The 16,920-nt window shown below is 31.4% G+C and overlaps 7 protein-coding genes across 7 annotated transcripts; 2 read left to right on the forward strand and 5 right to left on the reverse strand.

The window, feature by feature from the left end:
- Positions 1-25: 25 nt before the first annotated feature.
- T551_03475 (uncharacterized protein) lies at positions 26-1,545 on the reverse strand (the record flags this gene model as incomplete). Its single annotated transcript, XM_018375738.1, has 6 exons — positions 26-88; positions 140-365; positions 410-644; positions 687-777; positions 819-985; positions 1,164-1,545. The coding sequence occupies 6 exons, from the start codon at positions 1,543-1,545 to the stop codon at positions 26-28; spliced, it is 1,164 nt and encodes a 387-aa protein (XP_018228087.1).
- Positions 1,546-2,039: 494 nt separating this feature from the next.
- Positions 2,040-5,489, forward strand: T551_03476 (uncharacterized protein; the record flags this gene model as incomplete). The annotated part of the gene is made up of 8 exons (XM_018375739.1): positions 2,040-2,368; positions 3,371-3,417; positions 3,458-3,550; positions 3,758-3,803; positions 3,918-4,412; positions 4,458-4,563; positions 4,637-5,149; positions 5,196-5,489. 8 exons carry the CDS (start codon positions 2,040-2,042, stop codon positions 5,487-5,489), a joined length of 1,923 nt encoding a protein of 640 aa, XP_018228088.1.
- A 79-nt stretch (positions 5,490-5,568) lies between these two features.
- On the reverse strand, positions 5,569-7,140 carry T551_03477 (dihydroorotate dehydrogenase (fumarate); the record flags this gene model as incomplete). Its single annotated transcript, XM_018375740.1, has 7 exons — positions 5,569-5,643; positions 5,709-5,917; positions 5,962-6,136; positions 6,179-6,598; positions 6,644-6,775; positions 6,819-7,059; positions 7,100-7,140. The coding sequence occupies 7 exons, from the start codon at positions 7,138-7,140 to the stop codon at positions 5,569-5,571; spliced, it is 1,293 nt and encodes a 430-aa protein (XP_018228089.1).
- A 740-nt stretch (positions 7,141-7,880) lies between these two features.
- Positions 7,881-10,931, forward strand: T551_03478 (uncharacterized protein; the record flags this gene model as incomplete). Its single annotated transcript, XM_018375741.1, has 10 exons — positions 7,881-8,187; positions 8,239-8,560; positions 8,606-8,781; positions 8,826-9,449; positions 9,496-9,619; positions 9,666-9,738; positions 9,783-9,845; positions 9,888-10,040; positions 10,085-10,450; positions 10,503-10,931. 10 exons carry the CDS (start codon positions 7,881-7,883, stop codon positions 10,929-10,931), a joined length of 2,637 nt encoding a protein of 878 aa, XP_018228090.1.
- A 324-nt stretch (positions 10,932-11,255) lies between these two features.
- T551_03479 (rRNA-processing protein PWP1) lies at positions 11,256-12,898 on the reverse strand (the record flags this gene model as incomplete). Its single annotated transcript, XM_018375742.1, has 5 exons — positions 11,256-11,708; positions 11,750-12,433; positions 12,475-12,551; positions 12,598-12,677; positions 12,726-12,898. 5 exons carry the CDS (start codon positions 12,896-12,898, stop codon positions 11,256-11,258), a joined length of 1,467 nt encoding a protein of 488 aa, XP_018228091.1.
- Positions 12,899-13,267: 369 nt separating this feature from the next.
- On the reverse strand, positions 13,268-14,524 carry T551_03480 (uncharacterized protein). Its single transcript, XM_018375743.1, has 3 exons — positions 14,477-14,524; positions 13,705-14,430; positions 13,268-13,658 (listed from the first exon to the last, which is right to left on the reverse strand). Coding segments are annotated over exons 1-3 (1,059 nt in total). The 5' UTR covers positions 14,479-14,524; the 3' UTR covers positions 13,268-13,327.
- An 875-nt stretch (positions 14,525-15,399) lies between these two features.
- On the reverse strand, positions 15,400-16,889 carry T551_03481 (uncharacterized protein; the record flags this gene model as incomplete). The annotated part of the gene is made up of 5 exons (XM_018375744.1): positions 15,400-15,879; positions 15,926-16,001; positions 16,051-16,178; positions 16,653-16,747; positions 16,793-16,889. 5 exons carry the CDS (start codon positions 16,887-16,889, stop codon positions 15,400-15,402), a joined length of 876 nt encoding a protein of 291 aa, XP_018228093.1.
- Between the last annotated feature and the right edge of the window lie 31 nt (positions 16,890-16,920).

Consider the following 16,920-nt stretch of genomic DNA (forward strand, 5'->3'; position numbering starts at 1 on the left):
ATTTTAAAAACAAACTTCCATTCGTTCAGACCCGATTACTGGGTCTTCCCATAGTTCTCCAAACAGGATGATTATCCATCCAACGCTCCTATGTCACGATAATGAGCAATTAGCACAAGCTTTTGGGATATTTGGTTACCAAGGACTCCCAAAGACGACTAACAACTTCTCGATCAGTGTGGCGACGATTCTTTTCAATACGGACCGACTCAACATTCCATTCTTTTGTTGCTGGATGCGGTGGATCACCAACATACTGGATTAAAAAGCCCTTAACATGATGAAATAACTCTCGTGGTTCTGACCATTTGTATTCTTTAAATTGCCATGCTTGTCCAGTAGTGAACACGCAAACTACACGATCCCTAGACAATATAAGACTAGAGACATCAAAGAAGGTCCGGAGTACCAATAATCTGGTCGAAATTTGTCAACACCTTGCACAATGACAAATCGATACGATAAGCCCTTTGCAATTCGTGATATATGTGAGATCGCTACCAATTCTGCACTCCGACTGCCTCCATTCATCTGCATTGCTTGTTCCGGAGGCACAAAAACACCGTCTTCCAAAAACCGTTTAATATTATGCATTGTTAAAAGAGAAGATGCAGATGGAGACAGAAGAATGATTGGATCTCGGCCTCAAAAAGTCAACAATCATATAAATAAGTTTCATTGTATACGTTTCTGCTTATTCTCTATTGGAGATGCTTGTTTATTACGCATTTTAGAAATAAAATGCTCATATGCATCTTTCCGCACGGCTGAAAAATCCTGAAACATTAGCACAGAACTTAAAGCAAAGCAGTGTCTACCATTGGCTTCAACCCGCGCAAAACTGTCGAACGAGACACAATTGTCCGTTCTTGTGCATAAATTTTTAAAAGCACAGAACTGCGCTCAGGTCGTTCAAATCCTACTCGTCGAACCGATGCACCTACTGGCAAAGCAATTGCAGCAGCTGGAATGGCTGCATCATCATCTAAAGAATATCAAAAATTACATCAAAATAATATAAAAACAGCATCCAAAGCAGAACTGAAATAGCTAAAAAAGAAAACGCGAAACATAAAACACCAAAAAAACAACTACAGAAAGATCTTAGGCTATTTTCCATAGCCATTTCAAAAAATATCTGCTATTGCTGAATAAAATCCTACCCAGAGGCAAAACATGCTCACTTTCAGGAGCACCATCAAGCCAAGCAACTAGATCTGTCTTCTCAAGAAATGACAAATTACGGACATCTGCTTCTCCACAACGCTGGATATATTCTGCAACATTTGCATCTCGTAACAACCATGCAAAATAGATTGCTTGTACATCAAACGCCTCACCCGTTGCACGCCTCACAAACCGTGTTGTATCCCTTAAACCAACCATTTCCCCTCCAGAAAAGCCTAAATGTGTCGCTTCTTCAAGAGATACTGCCTCTTCAAAAGACCCAGATTCTTCATCTTTCTTGAAAAGCCGTGGCTGTGTTCCATGAAGCACTGAGGCCCTCAGAAGCAACAATGCATCTACTACTGTATCCGATGACATTTATATACACAATAATATACTCAAAACCCCCCCTAATCCCTCCCAAATTCCTGATCAACGCTGAAACTTTTCACGGCTCTTAATCAAGCAAAATTCAACCTAAAAACTTCGTTCAACCACTCATATGCTCAGGAAAACTTGATCTTACCAGAAAACTACTCAAATTCCCAGGAAATCCCACATATGGCTTCTCTATTCTCTCTGCTCCCCTCCTTTGTTCTTTGTCTTTTTCTCCGTCTTGCTGCTTTCTTATCGTTGTCGTTGCCATAGAATCATTTCCATAGCAACTAGCTCCCTGAGAGTCAATTTCAAAACACAAAGCGCGCTTTATTCTGCACAACCAAGCATATTAGACCATAAAATCATAGAAATACGCTCTTTCTCTGTTTTAATGAAAACTTTTCTACTTTATTTCTAGTGCCCCTTTTATCAACATATACGGAACACACGTGTACAGAATATATATTGAGAGTCCTTCGTTCCAGAAAACACGTATGCTTTGTCAGTGCTTTTGGCGGTACTGCTTTTTGCTCACACTCGGTGTGACACAAATTAGGACGCTGCAGGCGGCGTATGATATTGAGAATAAATCAGTAAATAACAGAGAAAATAAAGAATATGGGCTGCATAAAATAGACCAAATAGACGCGTCAAAATGGGCATATGTTCCTAAAGATGACACATTAGACATTATTTTGGAGAACACATTAGGGGATGTATTAGGAGCAACAAATTTATATACGGAAAATAGTGAAAATGAAAACAGTGCATTAGTAGAATTGAATCCAGAAACGTTTAGTTCAGCGCTTTCTCGTGGTTTTTGGTAAGTATAGACAAAAATAAAGAACAGTGTCAAAAATATGCAATGGACAGAGTAAAAGGCTTGAAGATATATGGCGCATATATACACGCATATACACGCATACACATCGTATATAGTGTCAATACACAGTGCATATATACGCATATAGCTGGTATAAAGTACATATACAGCCTTATGAAGCGAATCTAACGCATATGCTTGAATGTATGCGTGCAAAATGTATATAAAACGCATATATCAAAGCAATAATTTGATAGCAAAAAAAGTATGTTTACAAAGCATGTATAAGGATTAAGTGCATTTTTAAGCAAAAAATCAAATCTAAGAATCCAACATATATACAAGACATGAATATAGTCAATTAATGCCTGCTTTATAGAGTCAGTGCTTTAATAAGTTGGTGCTTTAACAAAAACACGTGCTTTGACGCATGCATTTACAGTGTCATATATTTAATACTTTAAAAATATATACTGTACTTTGCTCAAAGTTTTAGCAAATATATTCTAGGCATTATACAAGCATTCTGGCATATATATTATGAAGCTTAATATATCCAAAATACATGGATTTGACAAGTAGATATGGTTTAAATTTATTCAATAAAAAAGTAGAATGCATATAACATGTGTATGATTGGTGTTTTAATATATAGATGATAGAATTTTAGCTTGTTTTTATTTCCTGTTGTTTTCTATACAGGAATAATTTTAATCCTCAACAGTGATATTAAAGATCAACAAAACAATTTAGAATGTGTTTAGTGCTGCATAGACAATGTTACATAAACATTGTTTGAGCAATATTTCTCTGATAACAAATTTAGAGTGATTACAATAATGCTATGATATTATATTATCAATACAGGTCCTTATACTTTTTTGCATCTTCATGCTAACAACATTACAAAATAATAATAAAAATGCTATATTGTGACACTTTTATGAATCCATAACTATATTACATTCATATTGGTAATACAATATTAACATTCTATTTTAGGTTAATTTTATTCTTTTCACCGTCATGTTCTTATTGTGCGAGTCTTAGTAAGATATATTAAATGTAATACAAAAGCTAATAGGCCAGAGCCTTTTTGGGAATCAGCAGCAAAATCTGCTTTAATTTATTCGGCTTCATATGACTTTCATTTTGGGGAGGTGAATTGTTTATCATATAGATGTAAGTCATAACATTTAGCACGAAATTCATGATGCAGTTTTAAGCCTAGAAAGAAGTTGAACAGTTGTTAGTTGGCATCATTAACAATATCCGTTGATCAATTATACAATATTAGTGTTTGATCGACTATTTGCCTACATTTTGCTCATTACATACAACTTCAGTGCAATAATTTAATATATTTTACTAATACTAATGAATCAACAGCATTTTGCAAAGACTTAAATGTCGCTTACGTTCCGAAGCTCGTATTGTAAGGCCCTTTTGCAGCAATTTTCGATGACGCATCTAAAATAGTTTTTCAAAGCGTCTCTTTGCAATTTTCTGCTGCTTTACTTTTTATATGATGCGAATTAACAGTAGTTAGTTATAAGCGCGGTAAACAGGATGAAGAGCTACTTCTTGAAACAATATCAGTATCTGCTGTAGATCAAATTCTTGCTTTTATTTATTCAAAACTTGAAAAAGAGCAGCAGACAACGTCACCTGATACTCCAAAACAAGACATTGATTTAGCACATTCACGCACATTAGTGAACGAATATGGAAAATCGGTGACTATTACATTACATAATTTCACGTCTTTGGTACTTAGTGGACATCACGGATGGCTTATTCGGTTTTTTGTGCCTTCATGTCCATATTGTGCTCGTATGCTTGGTGACTGGAAACGCCTAGCCATGTCTTTGCGAAGAAGAATGAATGTCGGAGACGTCAATTGTGATGAAGAAAGAGAACTTTGTACTAAATTGAATATTAGCGCTGTTCCCGCTTTATTCTACTATAGAGGTCTTTATAGCTTTCAATACAAAGGTCCTAAGAAGTATTATAATCTTAGGTTGTTCTCTTTGAAAGTATTATTGTATATCTTTGCCTTACTTTATACCTATCTAACTTTTGAAAACAGGTCAAACATAGTAAACGTCAATGATTCCAAAACATTTAATAAATATTATGCAAAATATCTTGTCTTTTTTATATACTTTTGTCCTCATGAAGACTATTATGATAATGTAATCAACCCTCCTTAGCTTTACCTTAAAAGCTTAAATAATTAATTTATCGAAATTCTAATTGTTTCTTTAGGATATGCTTCATTGGTTCTCCATAGTATTGATTGGAAAAGCACCATTACTTAAGATCTCAAATTTTTCTATATTTAAAGGCCTCTCTTTAAACAATCAATATTCTTCTCTTGTAGCCATTCGCGATCATCAAGTAATACGTTATCCTGCTCAAGACTCGGGAAGTATGCGAGACAAAGAAGCTCTTCTTGAATGGATGCGAGATATTTGGTTACCTGTTTTTCCAGAATTAACAGTTATCAATATTGATGAAATAACGAAAAAACATATTGTTGTTTTAGTTGTATTTTATCAATCTGGAGAGTCAAAGCAGAAAACAAATCTAATTAAAAGCATTTTGCGTGAATGGCAATCTAAACATTCTAAAACTGTAAAAAACTCTGAAAATAATGCATATTTAAATTCAATACAATTTGCTTGGGTAAATGGTATAACTTGGAAAAAATGGCTATATAAAAAATTCAGACTAAGAAAAACCGATGATGAAGCAAAAGTTATTTTTTATAAACCAATGGTAGTTATTCTCTTATTTATTGACTTATATACTAATATATAAAAAGGAAAAACGATATTGGAGTAAACATTCGAATAATTCTTATATTAAATTAAATAAAAGATCTGTTTTGGATTTTCTCGAAATTGTATCAAAATACACAGGAAAGGGCACGCCTGATGCTACTGGAAAAGAAAGAGATCGTTTTAAGAAAAAACGTTACTATATTGCTATTACTATTTATGTGATTACAGTTATAATTTTGGTTGTATGTTTGGTTCTTGTTTTGAAAAAGATAAAACAATGGAAGCGGAAAAAAACTACGGTTGATAATAAGTTTTTGGTAAGCAGATTTGATTAAAATACCGTTTTTTTGTACATGTTTTATATGTTCCCATGTATTTTTAGAAAAACGTATAGCATATTCATTAATTATAACTTCAATTATCCTTTATTTCATCTATACCAATAATGTCTACCCATTTTTTCCCTTTTAATTCATTGTAAATTTCATCCTTTAAACGTCTAGGAAATCTAGGTCCTTCATAGCTAATTTACATTAATTTTAGAAGTTTTATACAAATATAACTTTCCCAAAGGCAGTATAACATTGAACTAAAGAAGCACCAGCACGAGCATACTCCACAGCATCCTTTCCTGATGAAATCCCGCCACAACCTATAATAATAAAATCTTTAGGTAACTTTCTCCGTAAAGCTCTTAAAATATTAAGAGCCAATGGTTTTAAAGGAGGCCCTGAAAGGCCGCCTTGTTCATGTATAAACCGATCTATTATTTATTTAATTAATACTTTATTTATATATTTAAAATACCATCCTTAAGGCTCTTTGGCCTTTGTATTGTAGTGTTTGAGACAATTATTCCATCAATTGGTATCCTTTTAATAACATCAACAATATCATCTAATTCAGAGTCATTTAAATCAGGTGCTATTTTAATACATAAAGCAGGTTTTGGATCAGATAAAAGATCACGTTCTTGAATAGCCTTTACAAATTAAAAAATCTAACTAACGTATCGAGAGTTTACCGCTAACAAAAGCGCTTCAAGGGAATCCTTTTGTTGGAGTTGCCGTAACCCCGGTGTATTGGGACTTGATATATTCATTACTAAAATATCTGCATACGGCCCCAAACGACGTATACCCTTTACATAATCATTTATTTCATCTGAATCCTTATTTTTTCCAAGATTAATCGCTAGAAGCTTATTTCTCCTAAGACTTTTTGGAATATCCAAAAAATTTATTGATTCTACGCTCTTGGCTAGCTGTGCTAGTTGGGAAATAGACATTTTCCTCAACTCAGGACAATGATCAGCTGCATATTTAAGAATCCGATTGTGCAAACGCCGTATTACGATATCATAGCCATCGGAATTAAATCCATACCGATTAATTGCTGCAGCATCCTTGTTCAAACGGAAAAAACGAGGCGGTGGGTTTCCCGGCTATCCCACTCATTATCTACAGACAGAAACATCCTCTTCTCTTACTTGAGCACGCGGTGTCACTGTCCCAATCTCAATGCACCCAAATCCAAGATCTAACAGCCCATCTATAGCCTCTCCTTGCTTATCCATCCCCGCTGCAAGTCCCACAGGATTTGACACCGTACGCCCCCAAATCTTGATCTTTTAGACTCAAAAAACACTAATATACTCCTCATACATTCAGCATTAATGCTGTATCATCTGTTTTCTTATCCCATGGCCCCAATCCCCATTGAAGAACCTTCAAAGCAATCTGATGTCCTATTTCTGCCGGAAAAAAAGTACGTAGCACAAAGTTCGTTCCATACGTATGAATTCCTGCACGAGAATCCGTATAATAAAACACAAAAAGCCCTGAAAGCCCTGCAGCAAGTATTCCTGAACTCACACGTTTTATCAAAAACAGCGTCCGCAAATATCTATCAATTATTACTGATATCCAAAATCCGTCCAAAGTACCGATAACGTCCCAAAGATATAAAAGGCGTACGCTCAATCATGATTTTCAAACAAGTAAACCGTTCAACGTAAAAAAAACCAGATAAAATAGCGAGTTAAAATAAGAGTAAAAAGACGATATTGTGCACAAATATTGGGGAAAACGATGTGTTTTTAAGTAGTTTTGAGGCATAAATATATTATTTATGATTTTTGCTGCTTCATAATATATTTGCAAAAAGTGCAAAGTGCATATACTCCGAAAAAGGGAGAAAAAAAGCAGAAAAAAAGGCAAAACAAGCATTCAAAGACATTATATAGAATATATATATATATACAGAAAGAATAGCACGGCCATACAATGCTTTAAAATAAGCCTAAAGAGTATTTGGTTTTTTCCGGCACAAAAACCACATAAAAAACGGTGTAAAAGCTGCTCCAGAGGAAACCAATAGAAAGAAAGCACAGAGAAGAAGAAGAAGAAACTTTCTAGCACTTATCCGGCAAAAAATGAGCAAAAACTGAACAAAATTTATATTTTTAATATTTTTGCAGTCAATGAACTCGGATTACAAAGCACGGAAATTTAACATCGTATCAATTTTAACGACGGATTTTTTAATATTAAATAAGAACAAGGGATACGAGTATAAAAAAGAAATATTGGCCTATGAGTGCACGAAAACACATAGGGAACAGGAAATAAGATTTTTTTGTTTTTCCCAGGGGATTAAAACCCGGTTTTTGGGGAATTAAAAGACAAAAATACGGGAATTTGTTTTAAGGATTAAAAAAGTTTAAAATGAAGTTTGGAGATGCAGAAAAAAGAGATATAGCAGAGGAAGAAGAGTTCCATGAATTATTTGAGAAAAAATGTGAAAATAGCAGAGTTTTATTTGAAGAAAAAGCGTCATGGACAGAGAATCTAAATTTTGAAACAAAATTTGACAAAGATAATTTTTTTCACTGTATTGAGGAAAAAGAAGAATACAGTGAAAATGAACAGGAGGCAAAGGAGATAGAGAAAGCACCTGAAATCTACGGATATGATGAAAGAGATGAAAAAGAGATGGAAATACCGATTTATTTATCGCATTTGGGAAATCAGGGTAAGTAAAGCAGTTTCTCGAGTAAAAATAATGGGAGCGTTTTATATTTAGATAATATACATAACGAGATATATAATGCATGCCTTGGAGAATCTACAAATGAATGGAAAACAATGGAATATTTAATGTCGAATGATTTAGAATCGGAAGAGGAAGACCAATATATGAGGATGCCATTAGCGAATGAATGGCAAGAAGAGAATTCGAAAGGATACACAAAGTTGAATCTGGATGAAAATGATTTATCCGATGAATCTCTGGATGAAAAGACGTCATATTTGTTTTCTCATGAAACTGCGGGAAACAACGATTTAACGATTCTTTCACAAATGGAGTTTACGAAAGATCTTCTTAGTGAAGAACAGAGAATAGCGTAATTTTCCCGGTTAAAAATCTAAGAAAAAAGCTTACATTGAAGTTATGTTAGCCTTTGTAAATTAGTTCTTGTAGAGATGATTCAAGAGATTTCATCATTGCCTCTACCTCTTAGAAGGAATAATGGGCATATGTTTATAAGTGCTTCTCAGAATATGGAACTGTGGAGTCAAAAGATACTGGCAAGACTATACGCTCATATGGACATTTCGCCAGACGGTAAGATGAAAATAATAAATAATTCATTATTAATGCCGAAAAAGAACAAGTAATGGTCGAAAGATTATCTAAACATGGTGTTGTAGTTAGTGACATGGCATTTATACTCATGTCGTCTACACATACTAATCACCCTACTTATATCTCTTCGAACAATTACGGTGATTTGAATGCCGAAGAGCCTCCATTATTCGTATCAAATATTAACGCGCTCAAAAATTCATCTGATTTTAGTAATAAAGATATTTTGAAGTTAGATATACGTTGGACAATTTTATGTGATCTTTTTCTTTTATTAGTAGCGGATTCCGTCTATGATTCTCGTTCAAGAGTTTTTTTGCAAAGGCTAGGGAAAACACTTTCAGTTTCTGCTTTGGAAATTACCATGTTTGAAAAAAGAATTACTGATGAATTAGTTATTCAAGAAAAATTCGAAACCTCTAAAAATAGAGATGCTGTTGTAATAAGGGATAATTTGCCGAAAAATAAACGGTATATGTTAATGGCTTTAGCTACTATTAGCGGGGGTTTAGTAATTGGGCTTTCGTCAGGGATACTAGCGCCTCTTATTGGTGCAGGGTTAGGAGCAGCATTTACAACTATCGGTGTTGCAGGAACTACTGGGTTTTTGGCAGGATCAGGAGGAGCAGCTTTAATAACTACTGGAGGTATAAGCTATTCTTTTCATTTGTTTTATTAATGAAATATTTAAAGGGGTCGTTACTGGAAGTAGTATTGCAGTTAAAAAGATGTCTAATAGAATTAAAAATATTGAAACTTTTGAATTTAAGCCTCTTTATGACAATAAACGCCTTAATCTTTTAATAACAGTTCCCGGGTAAAATATTATTAATAATTTAAATATTGATATCTAATTCATTCAGTTGGATGCTTAATGAAGATGATGTTAGACTTCCATTTTCCACTATAGATCCAATTATGGGTGATGTTTATTCAGTAAATATAAAATGATTTTTTTCTATAATAATCATTTCATATAGGTATTATGGGAACCAGAAATACTTCAATCAATGGGGAAAAGTATTAATATTCTTGCAACAGAGGTTTTTTTTATTTTTTTTTGAATGCTATGTTAACCATGAAAGATTTTAACACAATCTTTACAGCAAGTTCTTGGACAAACAGTTTTAGTTGCTTTAATGAACGCTTTGCAGTGGCCATTAATGTTAACCAAACTGGGGTATTTGATAGATAATCCATTTATAACATCTTTACAACGTGCAAAAGCTGCCGGTATTGTAAGTTATATTACATTTGAATTCGATTTTTAATTACATAAAAGGTATTAGCAGATATTCTTCTTCATCGGAAATTAGGAGTTCGGCCTATTAGTTTAGTTGGTTTCTCTTTAGGTTCTCGAGTAATATATTATTGCCTTTTAGAATTAGCTCGAAAACATGCATATGGTATTATTCAAGATGTTTATTTATTCGGTACACCTGTTGTTATTAATCAAAATAACTGGATCAAAGCATCATCAGTTGTAGCAGGTCGATTTGTTAATGGCTATATCACAAATGATTGGGTTTTGGGATGCTTATTTCGGATTACATACAGTGGAATAGGACGTATAGCAGGATTACAACCTATTGAAAAATTGCCTAATATAGAAAATCTTGATCTAACTGATTTGGTAGACGGCCATATGGTGAGACTTTCTAAATTATATATATATATATATATGGTTAACGTTATATTAGTATTATCGTGAAGCGATGCCAAAGCTTATGAAAAAAGTAGGATGGGTTATTCGAAGTGAAGAATTCGAAGAAATCGAAGTTCCTGATCCAGATAAACATAGAGAAAGACAAAGAGAGTTGCTGGAAAGTATAGAAATTGCGAAAAAAAATATAAAACATTCAAAAAAGATATCTAAAAATTCAAATCTAAGAAAATTGAACATCTTTCGTAAAAAAGAAAAAAATGCTATAAATTCTAATACTTGCAACAATGTAAACAAACAGTTGAGTTCTCCAAGCAGTCCTTTGTCAAAAGATCATTATGCATCTTCAGATATGGAGAAATTGCAAAAATTAAATTGCAATTTTAATACTAAAGAATTTCAAGATGTTTTTGCAACGCTTAACCTTGAATCTACAGAAACAGATAATGTAGAAAAAACTACATAAACTGAAAATGCAAATGATGTAGCAGTTTTGAGCACACGATAAATCTCAATCATATTCAATATTTTTAATATTGAGGAAAAAAAAATTTTGGATCTAAAAAATATTTATACAATCAGAATCATATAAAAACAGTGAATTTATTCCATAATATGGAGAAAAATATAATAATAATGTTTGGATAATAGTTTTAATAGTTTAATTAAATCTTCATTTTAATTGCTAAATTTCGAAATATATAACATAAAATGTTTATATATAATTAGGTTTGGAGCTTGATACCATGCTTTTTGTAAGAGTTATAATTTATTTGTTTAAATATTAAATTTAATCATTAGACATTTCTGTATCTTCTAACCCTATTATGTTTTTACCTATAATTTCATTTGTATCAGATATGTTAACATTGTTTCCATAAGTATTCCTAACAGCTCTACTTTGTAGAGTATTCCATATTCTAACAATACCATTACTTCCTGCAGCAACTAGCGAAAACATTGTTTCTTTATCAAAAGAAAATTGAGCCGAAAAAACTTTACCTACACCAATATCTTTTGATGAAATCATACTCGGTCCCCCTTCACTTCCATATGTATTCCATAATTTAATCAATTTATCTGTTGATCCAGTTATAAAATACCCTTTAATGAATGAATTAATGTCAAATGCAGAAACAGGTCCATCGTGAGCTTCTAATCTCCAAATTGGATTTACATGTTTTGAATTACTTGAAAGATTTCTAGTATCAAATAAATAAACCACTCCAGAATCAGTGCATACCTGAATTTATTATTTTTTAATCAAAACTTTCATTATCTTACATAAAAATGAAAAGAATTATGTAAATCCCATCTTACAGATTCTATATCACTGTTCAGATCCCATTTATGTATATTAGACATAGAAGAACGTGAATCATATATCATACATGTATGATCAAAACTTCCGGATAATAATAATGTTGTTTCTAATGGATGCCATTCAATATATGATACTTTATCACTATGGTAAACATATGAATCAGTACAAGTACATGATTCTAAATCCCATATTTTTATTGAGGTATCAGCAGATCCAGATGCCAAAATATTTCTATGATGTTTATTTATAGATAAACTTAAAACAGAATCTACATGATATTTTGAACTAATTTTTTTGTTCTTTCCCTTCTTACTTTTTTTCTTTTTCTTCGGATTTCCAAGTATAGCAGTAGGATATAAAGGATCAATAATATCTAAATCCCAAATTTCTATATCAGGATCTAATGTTCCTATTGCAACAAAATTTCCAGAAATATCAGATTCATTGTAAGGTTTATAATTAAACCACTCTAAAGATAAAGGAGGAGCTGAAAGCATTATATCATGATGCACATACAAGTTATCTTCAGGTGCTTCATAAATATATATTTCAAGATAAGAAATATCATCTTCTGTTTTAGCAGATAAAATAATATAATCAGTCGGTAATATTTGAAGCTCCTCTTTCTCCTCATGAGAACTGTCCTTTTATATCTTAATATAATACTAAAAACATACTATTATACATCTTTTAAAACAATATATGGATCATCTTCATTTTCATAATACGTCAAATCTTTAATATTTGTAAATATTCCCATGCCTAAAATTATTAAAAGCCAGGTTAAGATCATGAACTATAATTATACGCTGATCTTCATCAGAATCCATGTCATAATTCTGTAAATCATATTTTTTTATTACTTCTTCATCTTCAGACATAATTCCACTATTGACATATTAAATAAAGAAAAATAATATTTTAGAAAAACCCTACTCATTATTTTTTTCATTTTCCTTTTTTTCATGGCTCTTTTTTACATTTTCTACTTGCAGATCAATCAATTTATGTATTTTTTTATATTCATTTTCATCAAAAACATATTTTCTTGGAAATTCTGCAGCAACACCACGTGGAATGAAACTAACAGATGAAATTAAGGATACCATTTAATATAAGTAATATTAATATCTTTAAATCATTTATTTTTGCTCATTTATTTAATTAATTTAAATATCAAAATCCGTTCAATTTGTAATTCAAGTAATGATTTTTTTAAATGAAAAAACATAAAAAAATGTATTCTAACGAATTTATCAAATTATCAAATATTAAACATATTTTTACAAAAATAAAGATTTTTACACTTTAAAATTTATCAATATACAATTTAGCCTTAGATTTTTTGTTTTAATTATTTCCTCATAACCATTAGAAATAAATAATAGAATCTTGAACTCAAATGCCAAGAAAAATTTTAACTTCTAACAAAAACCTTAAAGTTTTTTGTAAAAAAATTAATAAAGTATTAAAAAAAATAAATATTAACAAATATTAACAAAAAACAACTCTAAAACAAAAAACTAAACATACATGCACTAAACTTTATTATCAGATACATTAACACTATCATCACCTTTAGCGTTATGAGAATCTTCTACAAAATTCTTGTAACGTCTACGACGAACTACTTGTTCTTTACGCATGGTAACAGGCCGCTGTGTATGATGCAATTTTTCATAAAGACCACATGCATTACACACAGGTTTACCAAACTCATTTTTACGCCATAAAGATGTCTGAGTAACTTGACAATTTACACAAACCATTTTTGCAGATGATCTTAATTGAGAATTAGGTAGCTTCTTATGACGAGACCCGAAAGGCCTCATATACTTATAATGCTTCAAATAAAGTCCACAGGCATTGCTAAATAAAAATTACTATTTTAAAATAAAGCTAAAATCAATATTACCATAATAAATATTTCTTATCAGGTGTACGCCGCCACAATGGTGTTTCGTCTACACCACAATTAAAACACATATTTTGTTTCATATTAGAATTATTTATAAAAAGCATTTTTTGAAATCCGGAGAAATCATTTGTATCAGTCATCATAACATTATTAGACGGAAGAAAAGTGTCTGGAACATGCTGTGAATGAAAGCCATTATTCATATTAGCCGAAGTTGACAACACTTCAGTATCCACTGAATAAATTCCAACATCAGATGATAAACACTCATTTTGCCTTGAGATATGATCAACATTATTAACATTAAAAAATCCAGTGTTATTTTCGTAATCGAAAAACGATGTTAAAGGATCCGTTGTTGAATAACTGATAACAGGAGTGCACATTGGACTACACCCATAATGTTCTTGATTTCTAATTCCTGGTACATAATTATATTTTTGAAAAGTATTCCCCTGATTCATATTCTGAGAAGCTAGTAAAGCAGACCTTTGCAAACTGTTTATATTTAGATCATATATAACATTTTCTTTTGTATCTAGATATTTGTTTTGAGAAAAATAAGGATTTACTTCAGAGAAAAATGGTCTATTATCCCTCATAAAAGGATACTTTAAAAACAAAAAACACGAATCATCCATGGTGTTTGAATTAAACGACATTTTGTTATAGTCGTTATCTCTAAGTGCTATATTATCAACGTTAATCAACATCATTTCCGACCTAATAAATTTTATCAGAACCACTAAGCAGATATTTATACTCATACATGATTCAATCCTGTTCCAAAGAAAAATGGCATTGCAGAAAAACTTAGAAATTGAATAATTTAAATTTTACTTAAAAAATTAAAATATCCATTACTCTAATTTCTTAGCTGAGAAGGATCGGTTAAAAAAATTCACTATTTAGGGTTAAACCCTTAAACAAATAAGATTTATAAACCTGTAATAATATATATTTTGCTTTAATACAAAAAACCACATATTTAAAACAAACGTTTTCAAAAAGGAATAAAAAAAATTGAAAATTTTCTTAAATTAACTACTTTAATCTTTTATATAAATTCGAAGACGGATGAAAAAACCAACAAAAATTATATATAGAAAAGCTAAATATTAGTATGTATTGTATAGAAATAGTAAAAGAAAGTAAACACCAAATGCAATTAATGAAAATACTACAATTGTCAATATTCAAAAAAACTTAAATCAAACAAGCAATGTTTCGAAGACATAATCAATTCTAGAAAATTTAATAAAACAAATAGATTATTATGGTTTTTGATTTAGAAATTTAATACTTTTTTTATATAAACATGAATTAAAAATTCTTACCAAAAAATACATAAACTGTAGTTTATAAAAAAAACATAATAAAACACGAAAATTAACAATATCTATATTGCAATTTATCTTTTTGAATATAAAGGAAACTCCTGTATCAGATCCTTAAAATGTATAAAAAAATCTAAAAATTTCGAAATTACTAAACCTTTTATAGAACAAAGATAAAAAAATAATTTTTTTGAATAATTCAACAACCATTAATCACAACATATCCATATTAATTTAAATGACTCATTAATTTCAATTTTAAAACTTCTTAAAAATATTAACTTAGCTTTTCACAGAAATGATTTAAATAGTTAATGATTATAATTTTTTAATCGTAACAAAAATAATACAATTTTTATATAGACTCAAGAAGGGCTAAAGCGAGTTTCAATTCATGAGTTGCTGTTTTAAGGTCTTCAAAATTCAAAGCACTAATTGCCCATCTTGCATGCTTTTGCGCTTTTTCAATCTTTTCAATTCTATTTTCAATAATCTGTATATTGGAAGTAGAAATACAAGACATTTCACTCGATGCTTCTTTATTTTCTTCAACCTTTTTTGTACATAGATCAAAAGTTTCTATGTTTTTCAAAGATAATGAATCCTCTGTAGATAACTTTATCTCTCTATCATCGGAGTTTGACAAGAGATCTTTTGATAAACTATTCCTATCCACTGTTTTTTCAGAAGCATTTAGCAATTCTTTTTCTGGCAATAACACTAACTCTGAATCATCTTTTGCATCAAATAATACATCATTTGGATCTTTCCCACTCCGATAAACCTTGATAATGTCAATTGCACACTTCTTAGCATATTTAATTTTATAAAGCACCTATTCCCTTCATTAATTAACCATTCATTATATAATCCATGCATACATCTTGACTCAATTCTCCCCATATTCTCATCACCTCAAAAAAATTGACTGCTGCTAAAAATCCTTTAGAGGTTTGACTATATTTTTGCCCTTAGACTGAGTTGTCGATAAAAAATACGAACTTACGGAGAAATACGTTTCATTCGTATATCTTCATCTGCATTTCTAAAGACTTCCTCAGAAAACTTCTTCATATATGCCTTGCCCGCTGCTTCATCTTGAATTTTCGATTGATATACAGGGTCCTCTTTAATCTATACTGTTCAGTATTCCGATAATACAAAAATATGCATCAGCACATTCTATTACGCATTTTATCGCAGTATAGTCTTGCATTCATGCATTAGCCTATATGCAGCATACCATAACCCAGCAATATATGCAAGGCTCTGTATACATATATATGCACTGCATACACAACTTATAAGCAGATACACACTCTGTATGCATATCATGTGTTCTATAGACATATATACGCATATATGCGCCCCAATAGCTTGATCTGCGCCGCATTTAAGCCCTCAGCGCACTTATCTGCTAAAATATCATGCCATACACCTCTCAAAAGACTTGTTTTCCAAAAAAAAAAACAAATATATGCACTCATAATAGCATTCCATGTGTTCAAGACCAAGTATATCCGCTTAAAAGCCCATTGAATTCATTCAAAAACACATTCAAGTGCATTCAGATGCATTGTATGCGCCCAATTCCTCTCTGCTACATACCCGTTCAAGCTTTTCAACAACACATTCAAGATATGCTTCAGACTCCTTTGTTTTCAGCTCCATCTCAAGTCCCAACTTAGCAGCCCAAAAACTACCTGTTTATCGTTTAAATATGATAGAAAACACATACAAAAACATACAATAGTAAAAAACCAGTTTATCAACGTTTTCCATCTCTTCAGCACGCTTAATAAAAGGCTCAATACGCTTTAATTCAGTTGGAAGCACTACAGCCATTATTTCTATCTGCTTCGATCTAAAGCTTAAA

Source organism: Pneumocystis jirovecii (genome assembly GCF_001477535.1).
Source record: "Pneumocystis jirovecii RU7 chromosome Unknown supercont1.17, whole genome shotgun sequence".
NCBI lineage: Eukaryota > Fungi > Ascomycota > Pneumocystomycetes > Pneumocystales > Pneumocystaceae > Pneumocystis > Pneumocystis jirovecii.

What these genes read in the sequence shown, in the direction of transcription:
- T551_03480 (XM_018375743.1), bottom strand. An exon ending in GATAAGAAATATTTATTATG is followed by an intron (nt 13,659 to 13,704) that starts GTAATATTGATT and finishes ATTTTTATTTAG; the next exon opens with CAATGCCTGTGGACTTTATT.